Source organism: Capra hircus, chromosome 2 (genome assembly GCF_001704415.2).
Source record: "Capra hircus breed San Clemente chromosome 2, ASM170441v1, whole genome shotgun sequence".
Classification (NCBI taxonomy): domain Eukaryota; kingdom Metazoa; phylum Chordata; class Mammalia; order Artiodactyla; family Bovidae; genus Capra; species Capra hircus.
In genome coordinates, this window is record NC_030809.1 from 69026815 (window position 1) to 69041966 (window position 15152).

A 15152-nucleotide genomic window follows, 5' to 3' on the forward strand; every position below is an offset into this window, starting at 1 on the left:
TGTATGACAAAATGAATGCAACTATCTTGTATTTTTATTACTGGGGCAAGTTGGAAAGGGATATGCAGAGTAAGTAACCAACTCTATAGGTCTTTGTTATACCAATCTCCCAAAGACACCAAAGTATCACTGTGGCCTCAAAGAGTCAACAACTGGGAAAAGGATACTAGACTCAAACAGAAAAAAATTCAAGAGAAACACAGAGGCATTTTATGAAACTAATTTCTGCCATCTGGTTAACAGTCACCAATAGAAGCAGTTAAGGTATGTCATTCAGTTTTTAATAATTATGTCAAAATTTCTATGTTTAAGTGAAACACTGCACCAAACATAAGCTCATTTTCCTTTAACAAAGATTCTTGGCAACTGGCAACAACTCATAGCCATCACACCACTCATTACACTGTCTTGCAGATGCACAAATGAGGCTGTAAGAGACAATTCCTAAGGAGAATGAGAGATAAGCCAGTTCTTATCAGGAATGCTTTTTTCTATCTTTGTTTAAAATTCTCTTTCCCTCCTCTTTCCTCTTTCCTGATTCCCTCAAATTTTTTCTCAGGCTCTTCATATGTTAAATAACAACTACGAACTAAATTTTTGGAAAGCTATACATTTGGAACAATGGATATTGCAGTTTGTATAATTAACCACAATAATCAGTTGACTAAATGACCCTGTGAAAGAGGTCATTTTATTAATCAAATATTGTACATGAGGAAATAAATTCAACATTTTAAAAGGGTTTGTAAATAACAAAACTGGAATGGGAAGTGAAGTTATAAATACATAGTCTTTAACAACAGGCTGTAACTGCATAATTTGGACTAGATGTATCTATTTTGGACTAGTTATAGGTATAAGAAATGATTTTTTATAATGCTGAGCCTTATACAGTGACCAGTCTTTGAGCAAGCTAGTTGGGTGTGTTGTAGCAGCATGACAATTTTTTTTTGTTCCTGGAAGGCAGTTTGTGAGTTTAAAATGTGAACAGCCTTTCTCTGCCTTCTGTAATAGCACCTACCAAAGAGCAGTAAAATTCCAAGTACTGAAATAAATCCCAGTGAAGAATTAAACATACTGATAATTTACATAACAGAATTCAACCATTTAATATAAAGAACAAAATTTAAAGAGTTTGCAAGAGCAGTTTGGAGAGTATCTTTAGACAGAAACTGGGAATGTAAAAACAACAGAGAAAGAAGAGAGGAAGAAATTTGAGGTATCATACTTAGAGGCTTAGCTCATTTTCTTTTGATCCAAATCTCTTTGTCCATCAAATCCTCCCTTCCCACCATCAATACAGTTGGGCTATTTCCTACATATGGAAACTCCCAGACTCTACTCCCTCATCTCCATTTGCCATAAAAGTCAAATATGCTCCACATTTATTAAAGTAACAATCATAATAAGTCTCTAAGTAGCAACAGAGACCAAAGATCTCCTTAGCATTCCATATATATATATATATATATATACACACACACATATATTTTATATTGCAATGTCCCCAAAATATCTTGCATGATATTTAAACCACAAAATGACTGTGCCATTTGAAAAATGTCTGGTTATGCATTTTTTTATTCCAACCAATGTTAATGTGTCCTAAGATACCATATAAGATTACCCTCTTTAGATATTTCAATGTGAAATTATCATCCACAATACCACCATAAGAGAGTAATAAAGACAGATTACCTGGGGTTAAGAGGATGACTGACATAGTGATGAGTGAGCATACAACTAAAATCACCAGCAGGGCAATAGCAATTCCCTTCCAGTTTCTCTGTGGAGGGCTGTTACTTCCCAGTTCCTACCGAGAGAGAAAAAAAAGAAGTTTCATAATTATACATGCTCCAAGAGAAATGTATTCATAAAGGAATGATTCAGTGCATGGAAGAATCACAGTTTGAAAACTGATTAGAATCCTTTTCCTCTTCGGTGGCTCATTTAATTATTCAAGGTGCATATATTATAAACGGCTATCTTATGAGGGGCAATCTTACTTCTCCAAGAGATAAACCAGCAGAGCTTTATACCTGCTGTCCAAAATGTGGATGGCATTAAAATACATTGACTATAAACACTAGAATGATTGCCAAAATAATATGGAAATAAAGTGTGCCCATTTACATTTTTCTTGCTACAATGCACCCTACAATGAGGATTTAAATATTAATATTCCTGAAGCACTATAGACTACTTTTTTAACTGGTAAAGGGGAAAAAAGATTAGTGATGGGGAAATAATTCAAAATCCCCCCTCAGTGCAGAGCAGTGCACATTAGTCAATGTAAAAAGTCCTCTTTTAACAGTTCTCCCACCACTCATAAAAATCAAGAGGATGTAGTAACTAGATTAAACAATTGCTTCCACAGCAATAGATAACATCTTCTCCCCGGGCAGCATACATGATATTGGCAAGGAGGTATGACCGATACAGAAGGAGAAACTTGAGCATCTTTTACTGTATGCATAGTAAAGTTTTTCAATTTTCAGATCTGTGTTCCATTCTGTTGACTAGAAACATATGAGCATCATTCACCAAAGTAAAGCATAGACCACCTTGATTTGAAATACATGCCAGATTTTCTTTACAATAAAGTTTATAAAACACTAAGTTTCTTGTTTCTTTCTCTACCCCAATCCACATTTACTCCATTCCCAACAAAACCTTCTTTATTGAAAAGCAGTCAAATGATTTGGGGACAAATGAAACAAAACATAAAGGATTCAAGTTCACTATGTATACAACAAATGATCCAAGAAGCACTAGTCTTTCTTTTACAAAGATAAGTAAAATATGATAGTAAACACTTGATAAACTATAAATGGGTTATTGTGACTCACAGTTTAAAGCACTGAAGCCAATTTTCACATAGTGGCAGTGGCACTCAATTCTGCCATAAACTCTTTGGACTTAAAAACTAGGTCCTAAATAAATGCTAGAAGAAACCATGCATAGAGGGTGTTTTCTTAACATTTTCCCCTTCTCAGATCAGTAGATTTAGGTTTATCTTTCATTCTGATGAAACAAATCCAGCAGAAATCAATTTTACTCCTTTTTTTCTAAAATGGCTTACTCCACACCTCTTCTTCATGCTTATTAATGCTTACTGTTCAATACCTCTATCCCTCCTACATTTTGGTTAGAATTTCCATTTATAAACTTATTCCATATACGCTGAGACAGTAGATTATCAAATTATTAGCATTAAAGTAACAACATTGAGCAGAGAAGGCAATGGCACCCCACTCCAGTACTCTTGCCTGGAAAATCCCATGGGTGGAGGAGCCTGGTAGGCTGCAGTCCATGAGGTCGCTAACAGTCGGACACAACTGAGCGACTTCACCTTCACTTTTCACTTTCATGCATTGGAGAAGGCAAAGGCAACCACTCCAGTGTTCTTGCCTGGAGAATCCCAGGGACGGGGGAGCCTGGTGGGAGGCCGTCTATGGGGTCGCACAAAGTTGGACACGACTGAAGCGACTTAGCAGCAGCAGCAGCAACATTAAGACAAACAATACAGTTTCCCTGGTTGCTCAGTGGTAAAGAATCTGCTTACCAACGGAGGACACACAGGTTTGATCCCTGGTCCATGAAAGTCCCACATACCACGGAGCAACTAAACTGGTGTGGCACCACTTCTGAGTCTGTCTCTAGGGCCCGTGCTCCACAACAAGAGAAGCCACTGCAATGAGAAGCCTGTGCATTACAACTAGAGAGCAGTCCCCACTCACCACAACTAGAGAAAAACCTGTGCAGCAACAAAGAAAGACCCAGAACAACCAAAAATAAATTAAAAAAAAAAAAAAGAAAGACAAGTAATAGTTGTCCCAGACAAGAAATACTTTTCTGGAATGCAATGTGACTGAAGGTTGATAGGTCAATTTCTTTGTTAGAATCTATGTGATGTGATGAACAGTTATTCTCCATAAGAAGGTTCTACTTGAGACTACTCACAGGGCTTCCCAAGCGGCTTAGTGGTTAAGAATCCATCTGACAATGCAGGAGAGACAAGTTCAATCCCTGGGTTGGGAAGATCCTCTGGATTAGAAAATGGTATCCCGCTCCAGTATTCTTGCCTGGACAGGGAAGCCTGCTGGGCTACACAGTCCATGAGGTTACAAGGAGTGTCACAACTGAGCTCAAATGCACAGGTCAGTTAAGACTATTCAGAAGTAAGAGTGACAGATCAGAGATGCAATGCTCTATATATTAATAGAACCCGTGCATGCATGCTGGAGAAGGCAATGGCACCCCACTCCAGTACTCTTTCTTTCCTGTAAAATCCCATGGACGCAGGAGCCTCGTAGTCTGCAGTCCATGGGGTCACTAAGAGTCGGGCACGACTGAGCGACTTCACGTTTGTTTTTCACTTTCATGCATTGGAGACGAAAATGGCAACCCACTCCAGTGTTCTTGCCTGGAGACTCCCAGAGACAGTGGGCCCCCGTCTATGGGGTCACACAGAGTCGGACACAACTGAAGTGACTTAGTAGCAGCAGCAGCAGTGCATGTATGCATGCTAAGTCACTTCAGTCCCTGACTCTTTGCAACTCTATGGACTGTAGCCTGCCACGCTGCTCTGTCCATGGGATCTCCAAGCAAGAATACTGGAGTGGGTTGTCATACTCTCCTCCAGGGGATCTGCCCAACTCAGGGATCGAGCCTGCATCTCTTACTTCTCCAGCATTGGCAAGTAGGTTTTTTCCACTAGCATCACCTGGGAAGCCCCGAATAGAAGGCTAAGATGGGCAAAAAGTTGTGAAACAATCATCTCAGGAACTAAGACAATGAAAAAAGGGGCAACAAACAATAAGAAGTGAGTATCTTGGCCAAGAATCACAAGCACTGCCACATTAATTACCTCAAGGGGATTTGTAGGAAAAGGGAAAGACAGTAACTGTAAGCAATTATAACCGACTGTTCAGTCCAATAAAGGAATCTTGAGAAGGAAATGTCAACCCACTCCAGTACTCTTGCCTGGAAAATCCCATGGACAGAGGAGCCTGGCAGGCTACAGTCCATGGGGTTGCAAAGAGTCAGACACGAATGAGTGACTTCACTTTCACTTTCAAAGAAATCAAGAAGAAATTGCAATTTTATATCTACTGATTCTGATTTTGATTCACTCACTGAAACTGAAGGCAAATAACTAGAAAAATGACTTCAGAGTGAGTTTTTTGGTTTCAGAACGTGATATAACTATAATGTCTACCAAACACAGTCTAACAGAAACAATAGATATTTTATGTGTTTGGGTACTGTACTGGATACTTTATAATCACAATCTCACAAAATCCTCACAATAAATAAGCAAAAGTACTATTATTTTGACAAATTTGCACATCAAAAAAAGGGATTTAGAGAGATCAATAACAATTACACTCACTGTTAATGAGTAGAATATCTCAAGGTCCAACCCATAAAAGTTTAAGTTCAGAAACCATGCTCACCCAATAATATGCTGTTCTAGAAGTAAGTATTTTTTGAATCAATCCATAAACCAATAAATCAAAGAATAATTTGAGCCTCTACATATTTGAAAAATTGACAGTTTTATGAACACTCTTCTGAATTCTGCAATGCTTTCAAATAAATTCATATTTTCCCTAATGATATAGTAGAAAAAAAAACCATTTTAAAAATGGTAAAACATATTTGAGTAAAAAAATATTTATCTAGTGTTCTTAAGAGATACACATAAGAATGTCAGGCTCCTCTAAAAATGACCCATCACTACCTAAGGCATTTTAAAGTCCCTGCTTAGGAAAGCAGACTTAATGAACTCTTACTCTCATTCCCTCTTTTCATCCATCTTAAATTCATTACCACTCTAATATTTCTCAATCTTGGTTTCATTTACATCACTTTATCCCACAAAGCCTTTTAATGTCTCTATGTTATCTAAAGAATTAAGTGCAAAAGTGACAGTCTAGAATAACAATTGTCTAAAGCCAAGATGATGCTGTGAAAGTGCTGCACTCAATATGCCAGCAAGTTTGGAAAACTCAGCAGTGGACACAGGACTGGAAAAGGTCAGTTTTCATCCCAATCCCAGAGAAAGGCAATGCCAAAGAATGCTCAAACTACCACACAATTCATCTCACATGCTAGTAAAGTAAAGCTCAAAATTCTCCAAGCCATGCTTCAGCAGTACGTGAACCGTGAACTTCCAGATGTTCAAGCTGGTTTTAGAAAAGGCAGAAGAACCAGAGATCAAATTGCCAACATCCGCTGGATCATTGAAAAAGCAAGAGAGTTCCAGACAGACATCTATTTCTGCTTTATTGACTATGCCAAAGCCTTTGACTGTGTGGATCACAACAAACAGTGGAAAATTCTAGAGAGATGGGAATACCAGACCACCTGACATGCCTCTTGAGAAACCTATATGCAGGTGAGGAAGCAACAGTGAGAACTGGACATGGAACAACAAACTGGTTTCAAATAGCAAAAGGAGTGGGTCAAGGCTGTATATTGTCACCCTGCTTATTTAACTTATATGCAGAGTACATCATGAGAAACACTGGGCAGGAAGAAGCACAAGCTGGAATCAAGATTACCAGGAGAAATATCAATAACCTCAGATATGCAGATGATGCCACCCTTATGGAAGAAAGTGAAGAGGAACTAAAAAGCCTCTTGATGAAAGTGAAAGTGGAGAGTGAAAAAGTTGGCTTAAAGCTCAACATTCAGAAAACAAAGATCATGGCATCTGGTCCCACCAATTCATGGGAAATAAGATGGGGAAACAGGGGCTGACTTTATTTTTTGGAGCTCCAAAATCACTGCAGATGGTGACTGCAGCCATGAAATTAAAAGACACTCCTTGGAAAGAAAGTTATGACCAACCTAGATAGTATATTCAAAAGCAGAGACATTACTTTGCCAACAAAGGTCCATCTAGTCAAGGCTATGGTTTTTCCAGTGGTCATGTATGGATGTGAGAGTTGGACGGTGAAGAAAGCTGAGTGCTGAAGAATTGATGCTTTTGAACTGTGGTATTGGAGAAGACTATTGAGAGTCCCTTGGACTGCAAGGAGGTCCAAGCAGTCCATCCTAAAGGAGATCAGTCCTGGCTGTTCACTGGAAGGACTGATGCTAAAGCTGAAACTCCAATACTTTGGCTGCCTCATGCAAAGAGTTGACTCATTGGAAAACACCCTGATGCTGGGAGGGATTAGGGGCAGGAGGAGAAGGGGACGACAGAGGATGAGATGGCTGGATGGCATCACCAACTTGATGTACATGAGTCTGAGTGAACTCCGGGAGTGAACTCTGGTGATAGACAGGGAGGCCTGGTGTGCTGCAATTTATGGGGTCTCAAACAGTTGGACACGACTGAGTGACTGAACTGAACTGAACTGAAAGCCAAGCACCAGTCTTCTCATCCAACTTGATCTTTTTTGAGAAAGACTACCCTAACTGCTCAGGTTACCATTTCCAACATATGCTCAGTTACTTCAAATTTCCTATTACCTTCCCACTCCAGGTTTTTGTCCATCCAATTCCTTTCATATGTATCCAATTACAGACACTGTCAGTCATTCAACATCCTGCTCGAACATCTCTTCTCTTGGAAATTTCTTTTAATTACATAAGCCAGATAAAATTTTCCTTCTTAAAAAAAATTCCTAAAATACATTGTACCAAAAGGTTTGAGACCAACTCTGCTGCTTAATAGCTCTGATTTTGCAAATTTGCTTCAACATTTTATGAAGCCTTAGATTTAAAAAAAATAGTAATAACTGCAATAATGATTATTTTTACACATAACAGATATTAAATTATTCCAACAAAGGTCTTACTTCAATGTACAGTAAGTTCACACTAAGTGAACTTCTTAGAATGTTTTTACTCTGTACACTTGCGCACATCACTCTTTCTCTCTTTTTCAATCTCAAGCGCTCCTTCCTTTGAGAAGGCTTGCTTGATCACACTCTATAAAATAACATTCTATATCTCCTTCTATTCCTCAATTAACTTTATTTTTCTCCCTAGTATTATCATTTTTGGATATATAGTAGGTCAAGTTATATTAAATCATATATCTATAATATAATTTAAGCTATTTAAATGTTTATTTTATCTGTCTATTCAGCTCTCCAGAATAGAAGCTTCATGATGTCAGTAACCTAGATCATCATGTTTTTCACTATATCCCTAGCATTTTGAACAGCATTTAGCACATATTAGGTGTGCCATAGATAAGAAATGAATGAATGGCTAAATGATAACAGTTCTGATAATAAGGATGATGATGGTGGTGATGGTATTTATGGTAATGCTTAAAGTCATGGTTACACACTCATCATATCCTTGTCAAAGTTATCTCCTTAAATTAAGAATCACATCTTAGACAAATTTCTATTCCTTAGGTCACTTAAAAATTCTGGTCCTCTTAGTAGGTGCTTAGAAAACAGTAGCTCAATTAGTTAGGAGGTGTAAATGGTTCCTGAAATGGTACAGAGCTACCAAATGGAAAGGGTTGCCATTCCCTTCTTCAGGGGATCTTCCCATCCCAGTGAACTTCTTTGACCCAGGGACTGAGCATGGATCTCCCACATTGCAGGCAGATTTCTTTACTATCTGAGCCACCAGAGGAGCCCATATAGATACAGGGTCATAAATTAAATACATATTAACAGCACTTTAATAAAACGGAGCTACTTGCTACAACAAATTTGACTGCAATTATTTTTAGCTTCATTTATCTGATGCCTGATCCCAAAATATAGTTACCATTCTTCAGTTTATCTTCTTCTTTTACAATGTCAATAATTTCTACTATTGATAAAAGTGGTGCTAATTGGCTCTGTGTCTCAATGACTTCCTACCAGCCAATACCTGAAAACACCATGCCAGTCCCACAGGTCGGGTATGGTGATGGATAGCAAGCTGTGCTTGCAGCATGGTCATCTGGATGCTTTGGAAGCACCACAGAATCAATGTTGGGATATTTAGGATATTAAATGCCCAGGAGAGGTTTGAGAGTACAAGAACAAATATTTAATAACCCACTATTTAGAGTTCGTCTGTAACTCAGTCATCTAGTGGATAGATGGGTCAGTTAGAACATGTGTGAACAATGCAAATAATACTAAGTGTTGTGATGGTCTAGAGAGGTTTTGAGCAGCAGGCCAAACTAAACTGGATCTATAACCTAACTATTTATGTTGTATTTACTGCCAATCAAATTTACCCTTTAGAGAACAGTTAAGTTTATACGGATGTCCATAGGTTATCTGAATCCAAATGCATTTTTAACTTGTTCAAGCACAAAGGAAAAAAGACTAGAAATCATAAGCAGAAATTATTGAAGATTTATATACATCATGCAAAATGCAGGGCTGGATGAAGCACAAGCTGGAATCAAGACTGTCGGGAGAAATATCAATAATCTCAGACACGCAGATGACACCATCCTTATGGCAGAAAGTGAAGAAGAACTAAAGAGCCTCTTGATGAAAGTGAAAGAGGATGGTGAAGAAGTTGGCTGAAAGTTCAACATTCAGAAAACTAAGATCATGGCATCAGGTCCCATCATTTCATGGCAAATAGATGGGGAAATAATGGAAACAGTGACAGACTTTATTTGGGGCGGGGGGGGCGGGAGGTGCCTCCAAAATCACTACAGATGGTGAATGCAGCCATGAAATTAAAAGATGCTAGCTAGCTCCTTGGGAGAAAAGTTATGACCAACCTAGACAGCATATTAATGAACAGAGACATTAGTTTGCCAACAAAGGTCCATCTAGTCAAAGCTACGGTTTTCCCAGTAGTTATGTATGGATGTGTTAATTGGACTATAAGGAAAGTTGAGCACCTAAGAATTGATGCTTTTGATCTGTAGAGTTGGAGAAGACTCTTGAGAGTCCCTTGGGCTGCAAGGAGATCCAACCAGTCCATCTTAAAGGAAATCAGTCCTGAATATTCATTGGAAGGACTGATGCTGAAGCTGAAACTCCAATACATTAGCCACCTGATGAGAAGAACTGACTCATTTGAAAAGACCCTGATGCTGGGAAAGATTGAAGTCTGGAGGAGAAGGGGAAGGCAGAGGATGAGATGGTTGGATGGCATCACCAATGTGATGGACATGAGTTTGAGTAAACTCCGGGAGCTGGTGATGGACAGGGAGGCCTGGCTTGCTGCAGTCCATGGTGTCACTGAGAGTTGGGCATGATTGAGCAACTATACTGACTGATATATAATTTCTTTGTGCAAAGCAAAGAAAAAAAGCTAAACCAGCAAAGCCAACTTTCTAAAAATTAAGAAAAAGGAATATAAATGTGTGGGTATGTTCAGTTGCCAAGTCGCTTCTGACCCTTTACTACCCCAGGGACAATAGCCTGCCAGACTCTTCTGTCCATTGGTTTTCCAAGCAAGAATACTAGAGTGGATTGCTATTTCCTTCTCCAGGTGATTTTTCTGATAGGGATCAAACGTGCATCTTCTGCATTAGCATGCAAATTATTTACCACTCATCCATCTGGGAAGTCCCAAAAGAATATAAATATATATAATAAATATGTCACTGACATGAGCTTGAGTAGGCTCCAGGAGTTGGTGATAATATTATTAATGAATATTAGTAATAAAAATATAACCATAGAAATTATTTTTCATACTTAATTTGTAATTTAATACTGATAACACTTACCACTTCTTAAAATTGCCCATTATGCTTGTAGACATTCACAAGTTTCTAATTTATCATTCTTCTCCAATTAAAAGACTCTATGTCACGTAAAGTGCATAGTTTTGGTAAATGACCACAAGTTATATATTTTTTCAAAATGATATATCTTACAGCTTTGTGTTCCAGTGTACATGAGGTGGTGTTGAGCTAGTGCTACTCATAGTGTGACCTACAGACCACAGCATCAATATAACCTGGAAATATTAGAAATACAAGGCAAGAGTCTTTATTGCTATTTGCTTTATTATTTTAAAAACATTCTCATTTGGTTTTATTTGTTCACCATTAATTTGTTTATAAAAGAAGTAGCAATTATCTCAATTGTAATTCGGCATTTATCACTCCCTGACAATTATGTTTATTTGTGACACACTTCTACATGGATCACCATTAAATTAGAAACAAAACAAACATGACAGCTATCAGCAATGTATTTTTCAGTAATATTTTCACAATATCATGATTTATAGGTTTAGCACATCTTCTAAGATTCTAAACCTGTTTAGACTTCAAAACCACAAGTAAAACTGTAAAACATCAATTAAAAAAGCAAACAAACAAATCTGTATCAGCAAGATGGCAGACTAGGATGCCCCAGGCCTTCATGGAAACACCAAGTGAACAACAACGGACTGATGAAAATAGCATTATAGGAACTCTAAACCAGCTAAGGATCTGTAGCAACCAAGCGAATGTCCCACCATGAAAAAGCCATATTTAAAACGGCAGGATATGTCATGGCATGTCTGAATGCCCTATTTCCTTCACTAGCATAGTACAGTATGCTCAGGAAGAAGGGACTCAATTCCCAGTTCCTTTCTTCAGATAGAAGAAATGAGTGGGAGTTGTTTGAATGCTCCAGCCTATCTGTGTGCTACCTGAGGGACTGGTTTCTGTCTTGCCTGACAGAAGTAGCAGCAATAGCTTAGATATCATGTTGAAGGCATGGAAGGCCACAGAGGCTTCCATGGTGAGTGAAAACTGCAGGAGGTCTGTAGACAAACAGAATTTGAGGAAAAGAGATTATCTGCTTAGAAATAAACTATAATACTCAACACCTTAAGAAAAAGCTATGGTGAAACCCTTAGAGAAATCAAGACATTTTAAAAGAACCATGTATACTGGGAAGCTGTGGGAAGTGGGGAAGGGAAAATGTAGGGGCATGCACACACAGGTCTAGGGAAGACAAATGCAAAAAAAGAACCCTGAGAATATGTTGAGGTTTCCTGCTGAACTGATTAGAAAACATCTTCCTCTGCAAAAATCCAGTCTCTAATGACTGGAAGAAGTGGCCATTTATTTAAATGCCCAGTTTTAAACAAAAGAACACAGGCTTACAGAAAAAGAAAAAGGGAAACATGGTACAGTCAGAGAACAAAATATATCTCTAGAAATTAACTGTAAAATAACAAGTTCTGGACTTACTACAGAGAGACTTTAAAACAGCTACTAGAAATATGCTCTATGAGCAATAGCAATGGTTTCCTCAGCAGAAAATTTGCAGACCAGAAACAGTGGGATAATATATTTAAAGCACTAGAAGAAAAAGCTGTCAACCAGAAAGTTCTATGTCCAGCAACAACATTCTTTGAAAATGAGGGTAAAATTAAGACATCGCCAGATAAATAAAAGGTGAAAGATTTCTGTGCCTCTAGACTTGCCCCACAAGAAAGGCTAAAGGGAGTCACTGAAGCTGAAACAAAAGGAATAATAATTTGAAGTCAGATGAAAACACAAAGCAACCCATAAGGGTAAATAAGACAAACACAAAAAATAGTATTACTGTAATTTGGGCTACTAATTCCACACTTTACCTTTTTATAGAATTTGAAGACTTCCCTGGAGACTCATGGTAAACAGTTCAGTTCAGTTCAGTCACTCAGTTGTGTCCAACTCTTTGTGACCCCATGAATCATAGTATGCCAGGCCTCCCTGTCCATCACCAACTCAAGGAGTCCACCCAAACGCATGTCCATTGAGTCGGTGATGCCATCCTGCCATCTCATCCTCTGTCATCCCCTTCTCCTCTTGCCCTCAATCTTTCCCAGTATCAGGGTCTTTTCCAATGAGTCAGCTCTTCACATCAGGTGGCTAAATATTGGAGTTTCAGCTTCAACATCAGTCCTTCCAATGAACACCCAGGACTGATTTCCTTTAGGATGGATTGGTTAGATCTCCTTCCAGTCCAAGGGACTCTCAAGAGTCTTCTCCAACACCACAGTTCAAAAGCATCAAATCTTCAGTGCTCAGCTTTCTTTATAGTCCAACTCCCACATCCATACTTGACCACTGGAAAAACCGTAGCCTTGACTAGACAGACCTTTGTAGGCAAAGTAATGTCTCTGCTTTTCAATATGCTATCTAGATTGGTCATAACTTTCTTTCCAGGAGCAAGTGTCTTTTATTTCATGTCTGCAGTCACCATCCACAGTGATTTTGGAACCCAGAAAAAGAAAGTCAGCCACTGTTTCCACTGTTTCCCCATCTATTTCAATGAAGTGATGGGGCCGGATGTCATGATCTTAGTTTTCTGATGTTGAGCTTTACGCCAACTTTTTCACTCTCCTCTTTCACGTTCATCAAGAGGCTCTGTAGTTCTTCTTCACTTTCTGGCATAAGGGTGGCATCATCTGCGTATCTGAGGTTATTGATATTTCTCCCAGCAATCTTGATTCCAGCTTGTGCTTCCTCCAGTCCAGTGTTTCTCATGATGCACTCTGCATATAAGTTAAATAAGTAGGGTGACAATATACAGGCTTGATGTAATGTACTCCTTTTCCTATTTGGAACCAGTCTGTTTTTCCATGTCCAGTTCTAACTGTTACTTCCTGACCTGAATACAGATTTCTCAAGGGGCAGGTCAAGTGGTCTGGTATTCCCATCTCTTTAATTTTCCACAGTTTATTGTGATCCACACAGTCAAAGGCTTTGGCATAGTCAATAAGCAGAAATAGATGTTTTTATGTAACTCTTTTGCCTTTTTGACAATCCAGCGGATGTTGGCAATTTGATCTCAGGTTCCTCTGCCTTTTCTAAAACCAGTTTGAACATCTAGAGTTTCATGGGTCACATATTGCTGAAGCCTGGCTTGGAGAATTTTGCGCATTACTTTACTAGTGTGTGAGATGAGTGCAATTGTGCATTTAGAGCATTCTTTGGCATTGCCTTTCTTTGGGATTGGAATGAAAACTGACTTTTTCCAGTCCTGTGGCCACTGCTGAGTTTTCCAAATTTGCTGGCATATTGAGTGCAGTACTTTCACAGCATTGTCTTTCAGGATTTGAAACAGCTCAACTGGAATTCCATCACCTCCACTGGCTTTGTTCATAGTGATGCTTCCTAAGGCCCACTTGACTTCACATCCACAATGTCTGGCTCTAGGAGAGGGACCACATCACCGTGATTATTTGGGTCATGAAGATCTCTTCTGTACAGTTCTTCTGTGTATTCTTGCCACCTCTCTTAATATCTTCTGCTTCTGTTAGGTCCATACAATTTCTGCCCTTTATTGAGCCCATCTTTGCATGAAATGTTCCCTAGGTATCTCTAATTTTCTTGAACACAGCTCTAGTCTTTCCCATTCTATTGTTTTCCTCTATTTGTTTGCATTGATTGCTGAGGAAGGCTTTCTTATCTCTCCTTGCTATTCTTTGGAACTCTGCATTCAGATGCTTATATCTTTCCTTTTCTTCTTTGCTTTTTGCTTCCCTTCTTTTTCACAGCTATTTGTAAGGCCTCCCTGGACAGCCATTTTGCTTTTTTGCATTTCTTTTCCTTGGGAAAGGTCTTGATCCCTGTCTTCTGTACAATGTCACGAACCTCCATCCATAGTTCATCTGGCAGGCTGTCTATCAGATCTAGTCCCTTAAATCTATTCCTCACTTCAACTGTATAGTAATAAGGGATTTGATTTAGGTCATACCTGAATGGTCTAGTGGTTTTCCCCACTTTCTTCAATTTCAGTCTGAATTTGGCAATAAGGAGCTCATGATCTGAGCCACAGTCAGCTCCCAGTCTTGTTTTTGCTGACTCTATAGAGCTTCTCCATCTTTGGCTGCAAAGAATATAACCAATCTGATTTCAATGTCGACCATCCGGTGATGTACATGTGTAGACTCTTCTCTTGTGTTGTTGGAAGAGGGTGTTTGCCATGACCAGTGTGTTTTCTTGGCAGAACTCTATTGGCCTTTGCCCTGCTTCATTCCATATTTCAAGGCCAAATTTGCCTGTTACTCCAGGTATTTCTTGACTTCCTACTTTTACATTACAGTCCCCTATAATGAAAAGGACATCTTTTTTGGGTGTTAGTTCTAAAAGGTCTTGTAGGTCTTCACAGAACCATTCAACTTCAGCTTCTTCAGCGTTACTGGTCGGGACATAGACTTGGATTACCATGATACTGAATGGTTTGCCTTGGAAATGAACAGAGATTATTCTCTCATTT

General features: G+C 38.8%; 1 protein-coding gene across 2 annotated transcripts in view; it reads right to left on the reverse strand.

Annotated features, from left to right (window-relative positions):
- The window catches only part of DPP10 (dipeptidyl peptidase like 10), a 771622-nt gene that overhangs the window by 584578 nt on the left and 171892 nt on the right, over window positions 1–15152 (reverse strand). For both annotated transcript variants that reach the window (XM_005676208.3, XM_005676210.2), the window contains exon 2: window positions 1699–1813. In XM_005676208.3, coding sequence (XP_005676265.1) covers window positions 1699–1813 — 115 coding nt within the window. The remainder of the gene's footprint in view (window positions 1–1698; window positions 1814–15152) is intronic.